At 46.7% G+C, this 21173-nt stretch overlaps 1 protein-coding gene across 3 annotated transcripts in view; it reads left to right on the top strand.

The window, feature by feature from the left end:
• The window catches only part of fam168a (family with sequence similarity 168 member A), a 34773-nt gene that overhangs the window by 1345 nt on the left and 12255 nt on the right, over positions 1-21173 (top strand). For 2 of the 3 annotated variants that reach the window (XM_028962561.1, XM_028962559.1), the window contains exons 2-3: positions 14398-14523; positions 15528-15619. In XM_028962561.1, coding sequence (XP_028818394.1) covers positions 14453-14523; positions 15528-15619 — 163 coding nt within the window. In that variant the 5' untranslated portion in view covers positions 14398-14452. The remainder of the gene's footprint in view (positions 1-14397; positions 14524-15527; positions 15620-21173) is intronic. The other variant, XM_028962560.1, reaches the window with a different exon arrangement.

Raw genomic sequence — 21173 nt, 5'->3', positions numbered from 1 at the left:
GCAATCCTTCCAGCGTCAAAGAATTGTAAAAAGATACATATATAAATATATTTATTAAAAAATGAGGTAAAACGGTCAATCAGCATAAAACCCTGTTACACATTAAAAAAAGCATATTGCACAAGATTGTGTCTATTAAACTGAAGTTGTACGAAGGTGATTAGGTGCGACAGGATAGAAACGGCTTTTCGGTCTTAGTCCATGTTTTGTTGCTTCTGTATCGTTTGCCATGGCACACAATACTTTTTTAGTAGTGTTACATTATCAGGGCATGTTAGACCTCTTTATAATGCATTTCCGTTATTATATAAAGATTATGTTTGTTGATTGGTCATTTAATCGATTGCTCGGCGTTGCCTAAACCATTGAGCGCCGGGATTTAGATTCAATATTGGTTTATTGTTAGTACAACAGTATGCACAGGATACCGCGTATTGAAATAATGTTTCACACAGACCCCCCATAGTTTAATCATAAAAGAAAAATAGATATGTATATAGAGACTAAAGTAAACTAAAGCTTAAATACTGTACAGGTATTTAGGCCTGGCTAACTACATAAGAGGCTTTTTTTTTCGTCCTTTATAAGAATATTATTCATTTTGTCTGTCAGCACTGTTGATGCAATAGAGACTATACACCGAATTTAAACATCTCTCATTATGAAAAATACCATTATGAAAAAAGCCTGAGTACAACAGTTTGAGAACCAAGGGCTTAAAAGCATTAATATTATTAATATAGACCGATCTGTTTACTGTAGTCTTAATAGATGATGCGTCTGTGACTACTTTCATGATACTTGCGCCGATGTATGTTGAGAACTAACGTGACAGATGGTGTAGATTGTGGATCACATTCTGGCAACTTGCAGAAGGGTTACAGTGTTCTGATCTGGATCCGTTTCCACGCGCCGCGTGGAGGTGCGTAACCTGTCTGCGGGCGCCATCCTTTTTGTCCTTTTGATCCTTCGGTAAAACGTTTCCCTCGTGCACTCGGAAAGGAGTGCGGAGAGACGGCCGTGAGAGAGAATCTGCCGTAAACTAGTCTTTGTGGTCCTTTGTCGTGGCAGCGCCAAGAATTAAAATGAGGACGCTAGGCGATGACTGGCTCCCTGAGATCCAACAGTAATCCCATTCATTCAAGACGAGGAGGATTTCTTCCTCCATCTCTCATTCTTGAATAATGTTTGCTCGTCCTGGGCCTTCAGTAGCCTTTTCGTTTAGTAACGGGAAGAGCCGATATTCCGGCTGGTGTACCTGTGTTAAAACGGAGCATTTCGTCACACGTTCTGCACCCATATCAGTGCAATCCGTCATTCTGTTGGATATAATTAATTGCAACATGCGTTGGGCCTTAGTTTTTTGCCTCCTGTCATATATTTTGCGATTTATTAAGATTAAAAATTGATTCAGCCCTTTGCTTAAAAACGACACCTATGTCTTTAGAAGGGATGCGTGGAAGAATTTATTGCGTTTGGCCTTCATTTTGGTGTCCTGTCGTCATATATTTGGTAATGTAGGACTAATAACGTCGGAAATGCTTCCACTCCACCATCACCGGGATTAAGTGTTAATGTCCTGGGCCTTAATAATGCGCCGCTTCCACCTAATGACCATAAAGAAGCATGAAAGGGGAATTTGTTTGGGCATCTGCACGCGCGTGCAGACTGTTTGGCACTGCAAGCGATATGCACTCCCCCAGGGTGCGTTGGTTTCCCCAGATAAACAGCAGCGGTGCATTGTGGGGAAACGTCCCCGGTGGCTGAATTAGAGACTCAGCACCTTTATGGAGATGCAGATGGCTTTGTTTGTTTGGCAGCTTCCACTGCAGGCTGCGCTGGAGCTCGTTTTCGGGAGGGTTCCCGGCCCCCCGCCCCGCCCGCTACCTGAACTGTGAGTCATATGGCGTGAATATTTATTCCGTAGTAGCACCTGGGGCCACACAGGGAGCCACAATGTACCTTTTCGATTACGCCCGAAACGCACCACTGCTAACTCTATTGTCGTACGACGTTGATTGATGCGTTTCTATAAATACGTTTTTTATTTTCCAGATTAAAAATTTATGTCGCCCCAATCTTCTTTTTTTTCCTTTTTAACTACTTGGCTAAAAATGAAACCCATCGCTCTGCAAGGGATGCACGGCACGCTCATATTTCCATCTAAGGTTTCACGTTTGCGCATTTCGCTTCACGTACGTCAAAATAACAGTTGTGCCCTCAGCTTTTAGAATGTCACCGGCTTGCTGACTGATCCTGGCCCTGCGTGGTCTCTGATAGGACGGGGGTTTTATCCATTAAGGATGAGGGCTTTTTCCCTTTTTTTTTTTTTGTTTAGAACGAGGGGCTGTGGAGCCACCCTGAAAATTGATATTTATATTGGTACGTTACAGGTAGCGTTCCGCTTTTATCTCCCTCCACAGTCCAGTGCCATACAAGCGTGGTGAATACTGTTGATATTGGAGGAGGAGAGGAGAGTTGATGTTGGCCCTGCTGTATGAGATGGTGCCTTGTGCTCCAACATTAAACCATTTTGAAACAAGGGTTCAAAATGTATGTCAATGAAAATTATAGTAAAATTGTATTATTGTACAATAGTGTAGTTCTGTAATTAGTGTAGAAATGTCTTTCAGTAAAACGTCTCAAATGACACAATAGCTGACACAGAGTTATATTTGGGTGTCAAGCGTCAAACCTGGGTGATGGAGTGGCATGTCGTGTCCTTATTAGTAATTGTCAACCGTGTGCCGAACACTTGGAGATTCGCACTAAAGGCAGGCGGCCTTGTGCGCCTTGAATCCGTCAAAAAAACCAACAGCCAGGACAGACGGAAATGTGCGTCAAAGAGTTTGTGGTTTGATCCGCTTCTACCAACATTCATGCATTGTCAATACTGGCATTAAAAATGCTTACTAATTATATAAGTACTAACACGATCAGTACATTTACTTTTATCTAATACAGTAAAGACAATTCCACAGGTCAAACAAGAAGGATCCTTGAAACTCAAACATTAAATAACTAAGGTTACCAACCTGCACGCATATTAATTACCTCTAATACCCTAATAATAAAAAAAATATCAGTAAAAGTGGGTCACTATCGTCTCGGATTAACTCGCACGTCATTACTGGTGAGTGAGAGCCCGGGAGAAAGTGCTACTGTGTGATGTTTGCCCGTTCTTACATCACTCCAGTTTTATTTACTACAGTTATAGTCAGAGATCGCATTATTAAGTAATGTCTGAAATTATTAATAATTCAATAACAGAAGTGATTGAAGATCTGCAAGGCTGACATGCTTGTCAGACCATCAAGGGCTGGTTATATAGTTAAACACACACACACAACATTCTACTATGATTTGAATCATAATGAGGTCGCCACATGACGCACATCACATAGCAGCTTTCAACTCAATTCTTTTAACATTTATGACTTGTTATATATTGTACTATAATATCTAGTGCTAATATGTATGCTGTAACTTTTAGAGTTACATCTAACGATTATTTTGGTAGTAGACTAATCTGCTTGCTTATTTGTTTGCTGATTTGTCAATCATGTAAGGTCACATGACCATGACACATTACTGAAATTGCGCTGGTTTAGCAAGCATCTTCCATGAAAGCTTTTTGACAGTAAAATCCGTTTTGAGCAGAGGTAACCTGCTTGCGCATCACCGTTTTTGTGTTCCCTTCTATAATAAGTTGATTTGATCCCTTCATGCCGAGTACCTTAAGACCCACCAGGAGCCCCTCATCAAATGTCCCTCTGTCCCCCCGCACATCGTCCTTCCTGCTCTGCTGCGTGAGCATGGGCTGGATCAGCATGACATTGACCCTGAGCGGGACTCTCGCGGTCCTGCTGTATCAGCGGCTGCTTGTGAGATGGTAGCGGTGTGGCTGCTGGGCTTTGTCGGATTCAGGATGTTGGGTTAGATGCGATCGCGGTCAGGTCGATTGCTTGTGTGCACTCATGAGTCTTATCGTGTCAAATGAGCTTATGGGGGGAATAAAAAAAGTGAACGTAAAGTCGGCCTTGTGTCGGTGAGAGCCACTCCTGGCCATTTTTCTCTCCTCTGTAAAGTCGTGCATGATCAGCATACTGATTCTCCAACAAAAATGCCATAATAATAGAAACGCTAGTCGGAAAACATAGCTGCGTCGCTGTAAAACGTAAAACAGCTAAATAATAAGAGCAATGAGATATTTCCGTCGTCACATTCGTACGAAGGCGCTTTACTGATGCAGAACTTCCTTTTCTCGTGGTGCTGTGGCAAATTAAGCTTGCTGTAATATTTAAACAGAACGAACGTTCAGCTGGAAACGAAGAGAAGGCCGCCCGTGGCTCGGATGGACGCGTCCCGGAGGCGCAGGAGCCGGCTTTTAATTTAGCGGCGCGCGTTCTGCGCCGATGGATGGAAGGGTCGATGTGTGGGGGAGGGGAAGATGAAGGAACGCCAACGTTCCTGCTTTCTCTCTTCTTTTTTTTTTCCTCCCCCTCCCGTTTTCTTTAAGACTAAGGTGTTGCGCTGCAGAAAAGGAGGCGGCATGATTGGCGGTGATGAGTGAATGCGAGGGGCATCCCTCGTTCCGCCCCCCGCCGTGGTGGAAGGACCTGGGTGTGAAAGCTGTCCAGGCATCTCTGTTGGTTTTGCTCAATTGTTGAGAGCACAATGGCCTTTGCACCACAGAGGTATAGAGGCTGAGGGAAAGGAGGGCTTTGGGTAAGAATGGGGCTTTTTTTGGCGAGGGGGGGGGACAGTGAGAAAAAAAGAACTCACGGGTCAGTTAAAACAATCGTTTTTTTGGGGGGGAGGGCAGCACAGACCCTTAAGCTCCACTCAAAGTTCATTCAGGGTAATGTAGAGGCAGGGCAGGGAGGAGCTGGCTTATTGTGCCGCCATGTGTGTGTGCTCCTTGCTTTTGATGCATAGTCGATGGAGCCTAACATTAAATTTCTGTAAAAGTTGGGGCATTTCCCTTGTTATCGGTAGGGAAAAAAAAGTATGTGTTTGAAAAGTATATATATATTTTTTTTGCTGTCTAAAGAGTAAAGTCTAAAGAGTTGCATAGTTAGTACAGCACAAATATAGCTTCTCAGCTTTTAATTAATTTAGTTTATTTTTTAAACGTGCGCGTGAAAAAATGCAACAATACACAATTAATACAGCCCTTATATGTTACATCTGTTTTGGAAAATGAACACCTGTGATCATATTTCGCTGGAATGCACGTTAATGTGCCGAGGGCTTATTTTCAAATGCCGCTTCTGCTCATATGTTGCCTGGCAACCGTGACCTGTTAATGAACTACGATGCTTGGCAGACAAATTGTCTGATTATATTCGTTAACAAATGAAATAAATTGTGCCACTAACGTAAAGAATGCCTTGCCATGATTGTTGTGTGTCTTGAGCAACTGTGAGATGATAACAAAATAAATGAAAATTTGAAGTCGTTATGCAGATTTATTGAGAGTCAGAAAGTAAATCAAATTAAGTTTAAATAAAGTAATCAAGAAGATGTGTTGTTAGAATCCCCTCTGAACAGGTCTACACAACACCCTACAAATGAAATGACTGTCCTAAAACTTTAAAAGGGATCTGGACCTGAAGCTCCTATTATACTACTCTCTCATTCAGTCTCTCTCTCCTTTTTCTTCTCCATCGTCTGTCAGGGTGGGTTTGACTGAGGACGCAGTTGGTTCGCTTTCCTTATTGAATTAGAATGTGTGCAATTATAACATGGAAGGTGTGCAAAAATCAGATGGAAGGCTGCATTTGTCAAATGTGATGAAATGGTCACCATGGACACCTCTGACGAAAGAGGCTGGAGGGCCGTGCATGCTTTTCTTTTTAATATGGGAGATATTGCATTAGCGTCACTTTCTGGCCACCCGACCTGTTAAGTTATGTGGGTGTTAAATGCACCAGAACGCATTTCTGCCCAGTGCTGCTGTCTGAGAAGTTCCTGTCAGCCCCAGGTGGGCAAAAAAATCCATGTTGTGTTCTTACTACTCATTAGAATGTGTTAGATATTTACATTTTTTAACAAATGCATCATCGTTGTCATCATCAGGGAATGGCCTCAAAATTAACAGCAGCCCCTGCTGACCAAAGCATTAATTGCATTTAAAATGGTCCAAATGAATTAATACCTGACACATTTTATCAATACAGTATGTTGCCCCATGTGGGCATGCATTTTTAATTATATGTATGTATGTATAATGTAATGTACATGAATATATTCTTTTCCTCTGTCATAAATTACACCAATAGTGTTCGTTCTGTTTAAAAGTTCACATCTTGTTCTGCTTGATGTGTGTCTGTGTTTTCCTCTCTGACGGGCTGGTATCCGTTGAATGCATTGACATTGTGGAATTGGCTGTAGCTGCGCCCAGCTGTAGGTTAGCTTGTCCTGGTCCTACTGTGTAGAGGGGTTACACAGCGGGGACCCACCACGGGCCCGTTTTGTCCCCACTGTGCCGAAACACACACACACAGTGACTCCAGCAGGGCCCGTTTCACTTCTTCCTACTGTCATTACCTGAATTATTAAAATGTCTTGCCTGCTGCTCACTGCTTCAACATTCTCTCTCACTGTGTGTGTGTGTGTGTGTGTGTGTGTGTGTGTGTGTGTGTGTGTGCGTGTGTGCTGGCCCAAAGGATAGAGCAGAGGCAATTATGGCACGCGAGTGAAACCCATCCTGACACCTGAGAGTGAAAACTTCTCCATTTGCTCTCCATCAAGCGGCCTCAGTCCTTATGTAGGGCAAAGCAGAGTGGAGACGAGAACAAGGGAGCGAGTGCGGGACTGTCGTCTTTTGTCAGCCTTTTGTCCGTCTTTCCTCTAGACACTGATGAGAAGGCAAAGTGGTATAGAAATGATGATCGAGAAACGAGCGAGAAAGAGCAGGAGAATCTCTTACCGCAGTGAGATTTATGGGTGATAAATGATGGCCGGCCTGTAAATGGCGGTGATGGAGGAGGGAAAGCGGCTGTGTGTGTGTGTGTGTGTGTGTGTGTGTGTGTGTGTGTGTGTGTGTGTGTGTGTGTGTGTGTGTGAGCACACATCCACTTCACATTATATGGGCAATCTGTGTGTTTATGGACCCTGTCTCTCACTTGCTCGCTCTCTCTCTCTCTTTTTACCCTCCCCCCATGGAAAGCAAATAGATTTCTCAGATGGCTAGATGGCCTCCTCTTCTCTTCTCCGTTCCTCTCCTGTCCTCCTAGTTAGTCGCAGCGAAGAACAGTCCATCCCTGTGGTCCAGGCCCCGAGAAAGGAAATACAATCAGGTCTCATCTCATCTCTTTGGGAATAGAGATTTTGATGTTTTATTTTCCAAACTCGTAAAGTGCAGCTAAATTAGGTATAATAATTATGTTAGCCTTGGCAGCTAGCTGACTAATTCCACAAAAGTAACGTCAGAGCCGGGGATTTCCATTACATACATACTCTTATTGTATCGCAAAGGTCGTACTATTTTTAGGGAACTTTGAGAATACAAGCACTAGATGGTACGCTAGCACAAATATCCCACGATGCAATGCAGACAACAACAATGACCGACAGCTTTTTCCCTGTGTGGTTCAAATCCAGCTCGCATTTTCCTCGTTTTTGCCCTCAAACAGGACAGACATTGTTATTTATTCTCATAAAAGGATGCTAAGCAATGCTATGTAGAGCATGGTGCACGATTTTGGAAGTACCTGCTAGCTGTAGCTAGCATGCTTATGCTACATCTGCCCATATCTTGCGTTCCAAACATCTTTGTCCCACAATGATGAGCACATACCATAATTAAGAGTGGCGATTACAGAGGATCAGGCACTACAATAAAATACTGTGTTTTCAATAACAATGTCAGTAATATTTTTATTCCGTAACGCTCAATGAATGTAATTTCAGGCCCATTTCTTCATGACTTCAGGAAAAATATCAATTAAAGTACAATTTCACAATTTCAAAAGCAGACATTTAACACTCAGTTTCTCCCATTGTTTTTCTGCTATAAAATAAAAGTTTTAAACATTCCCTCACCTAGTTACAACTACTGATGCCCCCAGCATAAGTCTTATTGACTTGTCTTTAAAATAGTCCAAATTTTTTAGGTAGTAATATAGAAACTCTTAAAAATAAATTATTCTCTAAAAATTGTCCATGTCTACGTGGACAAAAAAAAAAGTTGAAAAGTCATGAAATCTGGGTTTTGAACTGACAAGCGCAGCCACTAGTCACAATGCTGCGAGCATGGAAGTGTTCTCAAGAGAAATGCAGTGCATGCGTCTGAGAACGCATGGAACTGTAACAAAACGCGCGTTCCCCTCGAAAACGTCCTCGGCGCTGTTCCCTTTGTGTTTGGCAGGTGTAACGGGGGTTGTAGACGGGTAGCAGACGGTGCGGTAGCTCCTCACACTCCACTCGTCTCACACTGATGACTTGGAACAGAGTCGGCACACACACACAGCGGTGGGTTGCAAGGCAGGTGCTTTTTTTTACACAAGTGTGGTTTGCCAGCTAATTAGGCAGGAAAATATCTTTCACGCTTGGGGAATAAAGCATAAAAAAATCCGGACATTGCCGTGACTTATTGGGACAGAACAGACCTCTTCAGGGTACCATTTGGTGATGGAGAAAAGAAATGAGTGAGGCATTTTCAACTTTTACTTGATTTAAAATGCTATGTTCAGTTGTTGCCCAGTGCCATTATCCGCAATTCTGGGCAATTCAGCTCGTACATTCTGTACCAGCATTCCAGAACACCAGCTTTGTGGTGCAATTCACTGACACGTGAAATAAAATGCTTTTGTTGTGTTTTCGGTTGCACTTTTGCAGAAGAGAGGTTTAGTTAGTGATGTCATTAAACACTGCTCTTTTATTGATCGTCATACTATTTTCTTGACATATTTTTGATTCATCAATGTAACAAAAATAGCTTTTAAAAATCTCAAGGGCATCATCTAGTGGTGCTTCCTTTTACAGCAATGATTAACAAAAACATCATTAACATCATATAAACCTCAAACAAATGTTCTATTAGCCTCCTGATGACAATAATTGTTACCCTGCCAAAAAACTTGGCACGATACTCTAATTAAACCTGAAATTCACAATGATCATGTTATGAAGGTACCAGTACTAATAACATATCTGTCTTGATCCGGTCCCGCAGGGGCTAGTTTTATGTTGGTCGCATGTAATGTTTCCTGATCGTGTTCACCTGTGTATAATTGTATAAAGCTGCCCTGTTCGTGTCTGTTCGCCGTCGGGTCATTGTTTGGTGATGTTTCCCTTGTCCTGTCTACCATGTATTAAACCCCTGTTTTGTGACGTTGTGCGTGTGCATCCTTCTTCCTCGGCATGTCCAGGCATTTCTTTATTTCTTTATTGTCTGCATTTCACATCATTTAAAATTTACTGGAGAATGAGTGTGTGCATGTGTTTATATATATAATACACACACACACACACACACACTGTAGCATTATATAACCATTCATAATGTCATTGTCCTTAAGGAAGGTATCTCAGAGTTGCAGAAGAAATAAGATGAAATTGGTAACAAATGCCTGGAATTGCATTAGTCGTTAATCTAGGGGTAACTCAGTTTGCCCGCTTGCATCATAAATACTATACAAACATCTATGATAACATCTGCTGCCAAATAAATATGTAGACATTTTTACTTATTTGTATATGAAAGGACATGTCCTCATCACGATTATATATTTTTATGCTGTTTATAACCCACATCACCGGTCTAGAGATAATTCATTTCATTTGATCAGATTTTTGCAAGGCACAGCATCTCAAGAATACCGCTGAGAAACGAAAATTATGATCACACTCACATAATTATCCTGTTGGAGTTGACGTGCTTTTATTTGTTTCAGTTTACCTCATGTCACAAAAACTACATCTGAGGATGATTGTTATTTAAATTTGGCGGTCATGGCTGCGCCGCACCGTAATTGCCCTGCAGAGTCCGACGTTCGAACGGCGACCTCTCAGAACGCAGCGTTTGACCAGAATCCCGACCCGAAGTGGGTGCCGTGGCCGGCTTGGGGTGCTGAGCGGGTAATTACGGAGGCCATGTAGAAGCGGCGCCTCCTCGGAATGGCTGACGCGTTGCGTAACTGCAGCGCCGCCACAACGTTTGCGCCAGCTGGCAAGAAGAGCTCAAGGTCACTGCAGCATTGTTCTCCCCTCATAACGAGGGGGAGAGGGGGAGAGGTAGGTGGAGGCGGAGGGAGAGAGGAAGGTGATTATTGATTGTGTGGGAGGAAGGAAGCAGGGAAAAGCAGAGGCGAAGGCGAAGAGAATAAGAGAGCAGGGGCGCAGATCACAGAGACGCTGCTACACCGCCCACCTCCACCTGCAGTCCACACGCAAGTGCATTTCATTATGCGCTCTCGCTCCTCTTTTCTTTGTGTTGCTATGCGATGTAATTACTTCTGATTTTAGTTTGGTTTAATAATAAGCACATTAGTCAACATGCACTCTTATGGACTAGTTTATTTAGTAGTAGGACAATACTTCAAATCGAATCATAGGTCATGTAGGCGAAATTGCATTGCCACCAGCCAATATAGTTTGAGTTTCAGCATTGGTCAAATTAAGATAAACGTGCACCTAATGGAGAGCTCCCCAAGGTGAGGGGGCGGGGCTAAAGACAGAAATTACCCGGATTACTTGGATTTTCCAAAATGTAAGGCCTTAAATATCATTAAAAAAATTATGAATCATATATCCACAGTTTAAAGGTCTTAAAAAGACTGCAGATCCAATAAACCAAGTGAAAAAGCCTACAGCCTGTCACTGTGCACTTCCGGGTTTTACTACGCCCAGCTGCTCAGTCTTCACTAATGTTACTACATATCACGTGCATATTGGTTCTTTATTGTATTTTTATACATGCACAATGACAAGAAACTGCTTCTAAATTCATGTTTGAGGGTAAGAAATTATATAGAAATATTGGATGCAAGATTTACAATTCGTTTGTTACGTACAATGACTTTTGACATGTCGTCCACAGTTTAGCAGCAAATCTACATGCTTTGATCTGAAAACCACCATTGCAGTACAGCAAGCACTGTTTAATGTTTCAAATAAAGAGGTGATCGTTTCGGAAGATTTCTGAAGAAGACATGGAAAGAAGACACTTTCTATTTCAGTGTCTTGTACGATAAATAACATCTTAAATTCCAGTTCTTGTCGTTACTGCAGTAATAATCTGTAATTGTGAAGAGGAGCTGTCGCCTTACTTTTAAAAATGTAGACTGATCTTGCCCATGGTACCACTGGTTCTTGCATGCATCCCATGTTTTCAGGGCAGCTTTTCTCTGGTTTTTCTGAAAGAGACCGGCAAAACCTCACACTCAAGTTTATTTGTATTCTCATGCAAAGAGATTGAGCGGCCATTTTGCGTCGCTGCCACTCGACGCATGGAGCCTGGGCGAGAGCCCCTCTTTAAAAACACCACCTTGAAGAACACAAAAGCGTGCGTCACTTTGATACCAACCAGGCAAAGTATGGCTTCTGTGCTTTCCCGAATAAAGAAAAAAGGAGATGGAAGCGTCTACTTGATTAGTCCACGTTGGCTTTATTAGCGGAGATACGTTTGCCAAGGGCGCTTGTTCTTTTGCTCTGTAGTAGGCTTCATGGAGTATGCAGTGCAGGCTGTGCGTGTGTGCGTAGGAGGAGGAAGAGGACGTGGACGAAGGCTCGATGTATATTTATAGGTTTGGTCTGTCGGCTTGAGGGTTTCGCCTTCCCACCTCGCTCACTCTTATCCTGACAGATTGCTGGTCTTGTTCTTGATTGGAAAAAAATCCGTATCTTCTGCGAGAACAGGAAGGGTTAAGAGTGAAGATGTGGATATTGACATGAATGTTGCATTCGTTCAGCTTTTTCTTCATTTTATATTCTACAGGAGATGAACTAAACCACACAACAGCTTATAATCAATCGTTAAAATAGATGCCAACTAGTTTACTAATGCATTTCTTGTTTACCTAGTTGTACCACCCTGGTCATCGCCAGAATCATGGAATCAAATGATGCTGCTGCGTTATTTCAGATGAGGCTGTCGTGGTGGAAACGTTTTTGTTGACTCCATCCACCATCCTTCTGTCCGATTTGTCCAGGCCTAGATGCAAAGCTGTATTTCACGAAGAAACCTTTTGTGCATATATTTTTTTCTTTGTTCATTTATTAGGGTTTATTTTTCTTGGTGCAGAATTACAGCCACTTTTATACAATCCCACAATGATATTTCCCCAGGACGCGCCTTTTTCGGTGTCTGTAGCTTTAAATGCGTATGAGGAGGAGAGCGCCCTATAGAAGTTCACCAATCAACAAAACAATTACATTAAATCAACAGAATAATGGTTATATGCAGCAATAGTTTTGGAGGAAAACCATGAATCAGGCTGATTGCTTTTGTGATTTGTAGATCTCTGGTTTTGTGGGGTATTCCCATTTTTCAATGGTGCTGGTAAGTTCACGTTCTTCACGGGCCTTTCCCTGCTGTACTACATGCTGTATCATGCAGTATGTTCCAATCTGTATAAATTGTGGGGTTATTCTGTGGAAAACAGCACTCCAGATGACACTTCATATGTGGATCTGTTTTTGCTGCAGTATTTTTTTCAAAGCATGCGCTGTAATTAACTCGGTTAAGCTATCTGAAGTGTTGCCAGAAATCCGTGACTGAGTCACACTTTTCCATGTGTAACTGTAGCAACAGCGAATAAGCTGCTAATTACAGGAGCCATCTACACTACTACACACTACACAGTGTTGGAGTAGAGTTTTACACTGCAATGCCTCACACCAACCATTTGGCATCTTGGTCCTATCTAGTCCAGAAACGCTCAGCAATTTCAAAATAGACGAAAACCATATGGTTCAGTCCACAACGGGGGTTCCCAAACATTGGAAATTATTGATTCAGATGATCAGCTAAACCAACTCTCACCAGTAAGGTGTGCCAGTGTTTGGAGTACAACAAATAATGGAACAATAAATGCAGAAAGTGCGACATTTGCAGCATTTGACACATGGCCTTAAATTGGTAGAAATTAATGTTACCACTTTATAGGTAAGGTGTACATATATATTACAGTTTAATATCTTGATGCATCCCATCAATTTTCTGTCCATATTGTTATTTTTTCAAATTCAAATACAGTGAAATATAATCTCAAATTCAGAAATAAATAATCTATGTATTGTAAATATTTTATTGCCTATTTTGATAAATTGCCATAATTCCACTGATTTGTAAAAATAAATAAATAGTACAGACCTTGACTAAATCTTGTGCATTTACATTTACGGCATTTAGCAGACGCCCTTAACCAGAGCACCTTTCAATCAGTAGTTGGGACAGTCAATCAGGGACAGTCCCCTGGACACACTCAGGGTTAAGTGTCTTGCTCAGGGACACAAAGGATGTAGGTGGGGTTCGAACCTGGGTCTTCTGGTTCATGGGCGAGTGTGTTACCCGCTAGGCTACTAGGCACCAGTCTGCCACTGCATTGATGCACAATCGTCCTTGTCGATTACACAATATAATATAATATGTAGTGTATAAATGTTCATCAGTTGATAACCGTCAGATACGGTGTGCATCCCTTCTGTTTGCAAAAATGGTCGGGGTAGTGGGTGTGGGTCACCTTCCTCCAGCACAAACAGCAGAAGGTGATCTTGTCAGGAGTTGATTAATCACTCCGGAGTGCGGGGAGCAGAACACTGAGCCCAGCCGACCAATAAACACTCGCATGTACGCTGATGTTAATGTGTGCGCGCTCGCTTTTTTTTTTTCTCATGCCTTCCTTTAACCTCATTCCCCATCTCACAAGCCTTCTTGCAAGCCCCACTTGCATCACACCCCTCCCGGTATCCATGTAGCCACGGTTTTTATTGCGCCAGAACGCTCACACACACATTAGCAGTCATTCTGTCACGTTCACACATGCTGTTAGTAATCGATGGCTCCGGGGCTGCTGGCTGGGGGTGGGCAGTTGCCGGTGGAGTGGGGGCGCAGTGGTGGGTTTCAGGCTCGGAGCTGCTCTAGATGCGTGTGGGTGGGGGCTTTGTTCTGGCCGCGTTCATCCCAACCTGCTGGAACTCTGCAAATCTGAGTCTATCCTGGGCTGCTGTGTGTTGCTCTGTCTCTTTCTCGCTCTCTCTCACACTCTCTCTCTCTCTATATATATATATATATCTCACTCACTGTCTCTCCTTATGTCTTGTATGCTTGTTCATGTTGCTTTGCTGCTGTTTGTCATTGCTTTGCCTGCTTTGTTTGCACTGCTTTGCTCTTGCCGGTATATTCACGACCTCTTGTTCTTTTAAATCTCCCATCTTATTTTTTTCCAGATTTGCATATCCATTCCTCCTCCATTAGCCCCACCCCACCCCACCCGCACAGAGAATGGCAAGCGGGCACCCCACTGACAAATTCAGTTTCTTGTACCAACCAGACAGCAGTCAGAGCCTGAAGAGGTCAGTGTAGCCACCTCGACACCCGTTAACCGCTCCAGTGCTGCTCTCCACTGTCTCAGTACTGCTCCATGTTGCTCTCTACTGTCTCAACACTTCTGATCAGGTTGCCGGGGTGTGGGTGGGCAGTTTGGGGGAAAGTAATTTGGTCGTAGTGTAGGATCTCTGGTGGGAAGGTGAGTCCTGCTGCACACACACGCACCTTTTTATTTTTTTTTTTTTACTTTGTGACCTACAGTAAATGAAGGTTGTGCCTGGGAGAGTCTGATAAGGCCACCCAGTCTCTGAACTGAACATTATTCAAAGCATACACACACGGGCAAACATGCACAAAGTGGTTCCTCGGGACATTTCGACCAGTGCAGTCCCAGGGCGCATGTGCAAAATGTTGATAACCTTGATTTCTCTTTGAATCGCTAACTTCCAGTAACAGGTTTTATTTGACAGGCTGGGGGGGGGGGGGTGATGAATTGTAGGTTGGATGTATAAAAATGTCACGTGTCTTCTTTAACTTTCCTTGTGTTCGATTTGTCGCATCCCTGGAAGACTAATGGCAGCTTCACCGCTCCAACCAACATGTACACACACTCACACACTCTTTATGCATTTGTGTGTGCAAATGTCAGACGTTGTGTCAGCCTGCTGTGTTTGTTGGAGCTGGTTTGAGGTCTAAGGTCATCCTCAGGTCCCTCATCAGTTTGTAATCCCAAATTGAGGGCTTAAACCAAACTTCCATGACCTTTCTCTGTCCCTGCTGTCTTCACCTCTCACACAGACGTGCACGTGTGCAAAGCACACGCATGCAGACATACTACAGACCTAATACAAGTAGAATCGGGAGAAACTCGACACTACATTCAGGGGGAAAAAATGTCTTTTTTGGTTTCATTTGAGCTGTTTGTGTTTTGCTTATTACTGATCCACTTTGATGAAATGAGCTGAAACTCACCTTTTTCCATTTTCTCTCTGTCTCTGTCTGTTTCTCTGTCTTTTTACCTGCTTTTCAGTAAGAATAGACTGTCTTCCACTATGAACCCAGTTTATAGTCCCGTCCAGCCCGGGACTCCATATGGCAACCCCAAGAACATGGCCTACACAGGTGAGTCACAAAGCCACACCATGTAATGTTTTCTTTTTCCCTTTTGGACCTGGCATATTATCTAGGGATGTTTTACTGTCCTTCTGAGGTGATCATCATCCATCATCTGTGTATTTGTGTGCTTCTGTTTGGGAGTTTGGGTTTTTTTTCTTAATAACTTGACTCTCCGTGTCATGCAGTGATGTGAGTGGATGTGATGCTCTGCCTGTCACATCAGCATCCCCCACCAGATTAATGTCACCTCCAGTTAGCACAGACCACCTACGCACATAACAGAGACATTGTGTATGCGTGAGTCAATGCATGTTTGACGAGGGCAATGCGGTAATTCTGGGCAAATGCATTTCTATACATATTTGTAAACTCCCACAGACATGCATTTACATTTAAGGCATTTAGGCATTAGTCGCCCCTATCCAGAACAATGTACAATCAGTAATTACAATGACAGTCCCCCTGAGTTAATTGTCTTGGTCAAGGACACAATGGTAGTAAATGGGGTTTGAACATGTGACTTCGTAGTCGTCTGGTTTAGTGTGTTACTCACTAGGCTAATACCACCCTATAGTCACATGCCTAGTGGAGATTGTGATATATAAAGTGAAAGTGAAGTGATTGTCACATGTGATACACAGCAGCACAGCACACGGTGCACACAGTGAAATTTGTCCTCTGCATTTAACCCATCACCCTGAGTGAGCAGTGGGCAGCCATGACCGGCGCCCGGGGAGCAGTGTGTGGGGACGGTGCTTTGCTCAGTGGCACCTCAGTGGTACCTTGGCGGATCTTCTGATTACGGGGCCGCTTCCTTAACCGCTAGGCCACCACTGCCCCTATATGGCACTAAAGAATTTTTATTAAGGCAGGCCTCATTAGTCTCTGAGGGTGACAAATCCTTCGTTTTACATTTGTCCTCCTCACAAGGAGGTTGTAGGTAAATGTGGGCACCAGTGTGTTAATTGAACAGAAAGTCACTGTGTGTGGCTGTGAGGTGACCTCATTAAGGCCTATGAGAGGTCACCAGTGGCAAAGGGAAGAGTGTGTCGCCATAGTTACAACAGCACTTCTTTCTTTCCTTCTTTTCTTTCTTTTGCTAGAGGGTGACTTTTTCTATAATCCACTCTTTGTTCTGCGTGTGCAGAAACATCACAAACATCACTCCCTCCCCCAGCAGCCCACTGCTGGCACTGATCAGGGAAGTGAAAAGAAAAAATACCACTTCATTAGTGTGTCTGATTAGCACTGTAATTCTGTACTAATTAGGTACGGTATTAGGCAGATGACTGTGTTGATGTTTTGCCCGTTGTAAAGCGACTAAAGGAAGTAGGGTTTGTGTCGCATCCCCTACTAATGAAGAGACATTAGGTGTAATGAATTTATGGAAAGGAGAAGTAAACTGACTGCTTTTTCCCAGCTAGTAGTTTTTGTGGGTGGAAGAATAAATGTCATCACTCAAATGTTGCTCATTCATAGCGCAGAAGGTTCTAGAGAAAAAAACCCTCACTTGCTCACACTCAGTCACTATCCTTAACTGCTTAGTCCTATTACTCATGGTGGCATTCTGAGCTACGGTCAATTTCAGAGCAACCAATGCCTTTGGATGGGGAGAGGGAGGAAATTTGAGTACACGGAGAAACCACACGGGGCGAGCATGCGATCTTGAGTCCAACTTTGGAGGTGTGACTTTGGAGGTGTGAGGCCACATCACTAACCGCAGCCTAATAAGAGATAATCATGGTAAAATAAAAAAAATACAGACGATATGTTTTTTATATCTTCATAAATACACGTTTGCGTTGTATTCGACGTACAGAAATAATAATTATTAAGCGCGATTGTCACGACTACGGACTTACGAGGGAAGGAAGCGCAGAGGTTTGACATGCTGGGAAGGGGGTTTTATTATAACAAACAATAACGAAATACAAATAAACAATGGCGCGGTGGCCGAAAACAATTTAACTTAAATTACGAACATAAACTAACCCGTAGGCGTGTGGCGATTGCCAGAACTCAAAACACTCAAAACAAAACCAGGTCAAGTTCGTGCAGAGTCCACGAAAATGCCAGCGACCCCGAACGGGCGGAAACTTCCGGCATTTATGGGGCGTCAGGATTAAAGTCAGGTGTGGAGCCCAGCTGCAGGCAATCCTGACAGAGCCCCCCCTCCAAGGGCTACGTCCTCGGAGCCCCAACAGTACCATCAGTGGAGGCGGCGGGGTGGACGGTGGCAACCACAGGGCTCCTGCCCTGCTGTATCCTCCCCTTGGAGGACCCGGTCCCTCGGGCTGGCTCCCCGGCGTGGTCAGGCGTGGCGGCCCCGGTCCCTCGGGCTGGCTCCCCGGCGTGGTCAGGCGTGGCGGCCCCGGTCCCTCGGGCTGGCTCCCCGGCGTGGTCAGGCGTGGCGGCCCCGGTCCCTCGGGCTGGCTCCCCGGCGTGGTCAGGCGTGGCGGCCCCGGACCCTCGGCCTGGCTCCCCGGCGTGGTCAGGCGTGGCGGCCCCGGACCCTCGGCCTGGCTCCCCGGCGTGGTCCCGCTTGGCGGCCCCGGACCCTCGGCCTGGCTCCCCGGCGTGGTCCCGCTTGGCGGCCCCGGACCCTCGGCCTGGCTCCCCGGCGTGGTCCCGCTTGGCGGCCCCGGACCCTCGGCCTGGCTCCCCGGCGTGGTCAGGCGTGGCGGCCCCGGACCCTCGGCCTGGCTCCCCGGCGTGGTCCCGCTTGGCGGCCCCGGACCCTCGGCCTGGCTCCCCGGCGTGGTCCCGCTTGGCGGCCCCGGACCCTCGGCCTGGCTCCCCGGCGTGGTCCCGCTTGGCGGCCCCGGACCCTCGGCCTGGCTCCCCGGCGTGGTCCCGCTTGGCGGCCCCGGACCCTCGGCCTGGCTCCCCGGCGTGGTCCCGCTTGGCGGCCCCGGACTCCCGTACCTGCACACAATAATCAGGGCCGATCCATCTGGGTACGTGTGGGCCCTGTCTCCACATGTCCCCTCTGACACATCTTGTGTCACCCCCTGCACCGCGCAGGGAGATTGTCCCAAAGCCTCCGGCGACTGTTCCAGGCACCCCAGGCTGGTGCCTTCTGGGACTATGCAGCCCCTCTCGCTGCCCGGCCCTGGTGCCAAGGGGGGGGCATTGCCAGACCATCCGGCTAGCCCCTTCTGCGTCCGTTGGGACAAGCAGGCCCTCTTCGTGCCTGTCCCAGCTGGGTCCTCATGCCTACCCGGGGGCTCTATGGCGCTCCACCCCTCTGGAGGCAGACGCAGGCCCATGCCTGCCCCGCCCTCCTCACTGGCTACCGGAGGACCCAGCTCCATCGCTTCCCCACCTCCCCTCCCCTCAGGAGGAGTCCCCAACCCGAACTGCACCCCCCCAAAAAATTCTTTGGGGGAGCACCCCCCCCGGCTGGACTTAGGGGTACCTTGGGGCTTGTCCACCTCGCCTTGGACCAGCACATTCGGGTCAGGAACCTCCTCCCTGGGGTTCGGCTCCGCGGCTGGGTCGCCATCTGGTGGACACAAAGAGGGGAAGTGGGGGCGACATACGGACACATATGCCACACAGACACACACAGACAGAGACAAACACAAGAGAGGGTCGTCTGGCTCCCTCTCTGGGCTCTCCGGGACCTCCTCAGGGGGCACAGCCAGGATCTCGGGAGGAGCGACCTTCTCGTCGCCCACCAGTGCTGGGTCTTCTTGCCCCGGATCCTGACTGGCACTGGATGTGGTGGAGGGGCAGAGTTCGATCCCTGGCTCAGGCCGATCAAACTCCGCCCTCAGTCTCTGTTGGAAGTCCCGAAAACTCCTGTCTGTCTCTCCCTGCTGCCAGAGGGTTGTGCTCCATCCCCATGCTGATCCAGTCAGACACGTGAGGATGGTAGTGATCTCGTCTGTGTCTGCTGCCCCACTGAAGGGTCCCGGGACAATTGGGCGGTCCCACACGGGGCTGGGCACGTCGCTGGAGATGGTGGTAGGTGTGTGGTGTGGAGGGGGGTGGACGTCTTCTCCAGCAGGTGTGGACGCTGGTGCTGCGCTGCCATTTTGCTGGGGAACGTCCGGGCAGAGGGAAGGCGGGTCGGCGACTGGAGCAGGAATGGAGGATTCCCTGCGAGGCAGTCCCGGCAGCGCAGTTGCTGGCTGGCGACCTCCCGTCGCCCTCTTCCACCAGCTTTCCTCACACTGCTGGGAGGGACGTGGGTCTCCACGGACCTCGTGACGCTCCTGGATGGGCGCGATGGGCGGAGCCATCCCGGCACCGCCTGCCCAAACGGCGTCATCCTGGTCGTCGTCCGTATCAACCTCGTACCCCCGGAAGTCACATGGGTCATCACGGACGCCGCGATGATCTCGGACGCGCACGCTGGGCGGAGCCATCCCGGCACCGACCGCCCACCGAAAATCCACGTCATCATCGCTTTCGTCATCCGTGTCCTCCCACCGGTGACTCCAAGGGTCGTCCACCCTGCGGACATCCTGGACCCATGGCACGATAAGCTCCCATGGGCAGTACTCTGGCCATTCGGGCTGGAGGCTGCCCACCTCCTCTCTGGAGGAACGCCGCCGTTGTTGTTGCCGCTTCTCACCCCCCTGGAAGTGACGTGGGTCCCCATGGACCTTGCGACGATCGCAGACTGGTGCGATGGGCGGAGCCCAACTCTCGTCTCCCGTGCTCTCGTCGTCGTCCGTGTCGTCCCAGTCCACGGGGAGCCTTGCCAGCAGAGCGCAGAGTTCTTGGCTCGACATGGCGAAGATCGTGGGGGTCGCATCTTCTGCGCTCGCTGCCCACGTCACTTCCTCGCTGCTGCCGACGCCAACGTCCTCGCTCCGCCCCCTCACCCGCCGACGTTGTCGCTTCCGGGTTTCGCGGAGTTTCCCGGGGGTGACGTCATCACGTGGCGCCGCGTACCACGGCTTCTCGGGGAGAAAACGCTCCACCAGAACGGGTGTCGCGTCTCTCCCCTGGTGTCCGCGTTCGCCGCGCCGGGCTGCGTCCTTCGCGGCGTTTCTTCTCCTCTGCTTTCCACCTCTGCGCTTTTGGGTGGGTCGCTGGCATTCTGTCACGACTACGGACTTACGAGGGAAGGAAGCGCAGAGGTTTGACATGCTGGGAAGGGGGTTTTATTATAACAAACAATAACGAAATACAAATAAACAATGGCGCGGTGGCCGAAAACAATTTAACTTAAATTACGAACATAAACTAACCCGTAGGCGTGTGGCGATTGCCAGAACTCAAAACACTCAAAACAAAACCAGGTCAAGTTCGTGCAGAGTCCACGAAAATGCCAGCGACCCCGAACGGGCGGAAACTTCCGGCATTTATGGGGCGTCAGGATTAAAGTCAGGTGTGGAGCCCAGCTGCAGGCAATCCTGACAGCGATTCTCTTCTCTCTGCTCTACCTGCTTAGCTCCACGGCCAGCAGCAAGTATATAACTAGTAGCCATCAAGTGGTTCATCACAGTAAAATGAGCCCTAACCCTAATGTCACGGCTGGGGCCCGGAGGTTGAACAAAGAAAACAAGGACACAATATTTTGAGTACAAGTAAAAGTCCCAGTACA

This window comes from Denticeps clupeoides, chromosome 19 (genome assembly GCF_900700375.1).
Source record: "Denticeps clupeoides chromosome 19, fDenClu1.1, whole genome shotgun sequence".
In the NCBI taxonomy this organism is placed as follows: Eukaryota; Metazoa; Chordata; class Actinopteri; order Clupeiformes; family Denticipitidae; genus Denticeps; species Denticeps clupeoides.
The sequence above is the reverse complement of the archived record's forward strand: the minus strand, read 5'-3'. Positions and strand labels throughout refer to the sequence as shown.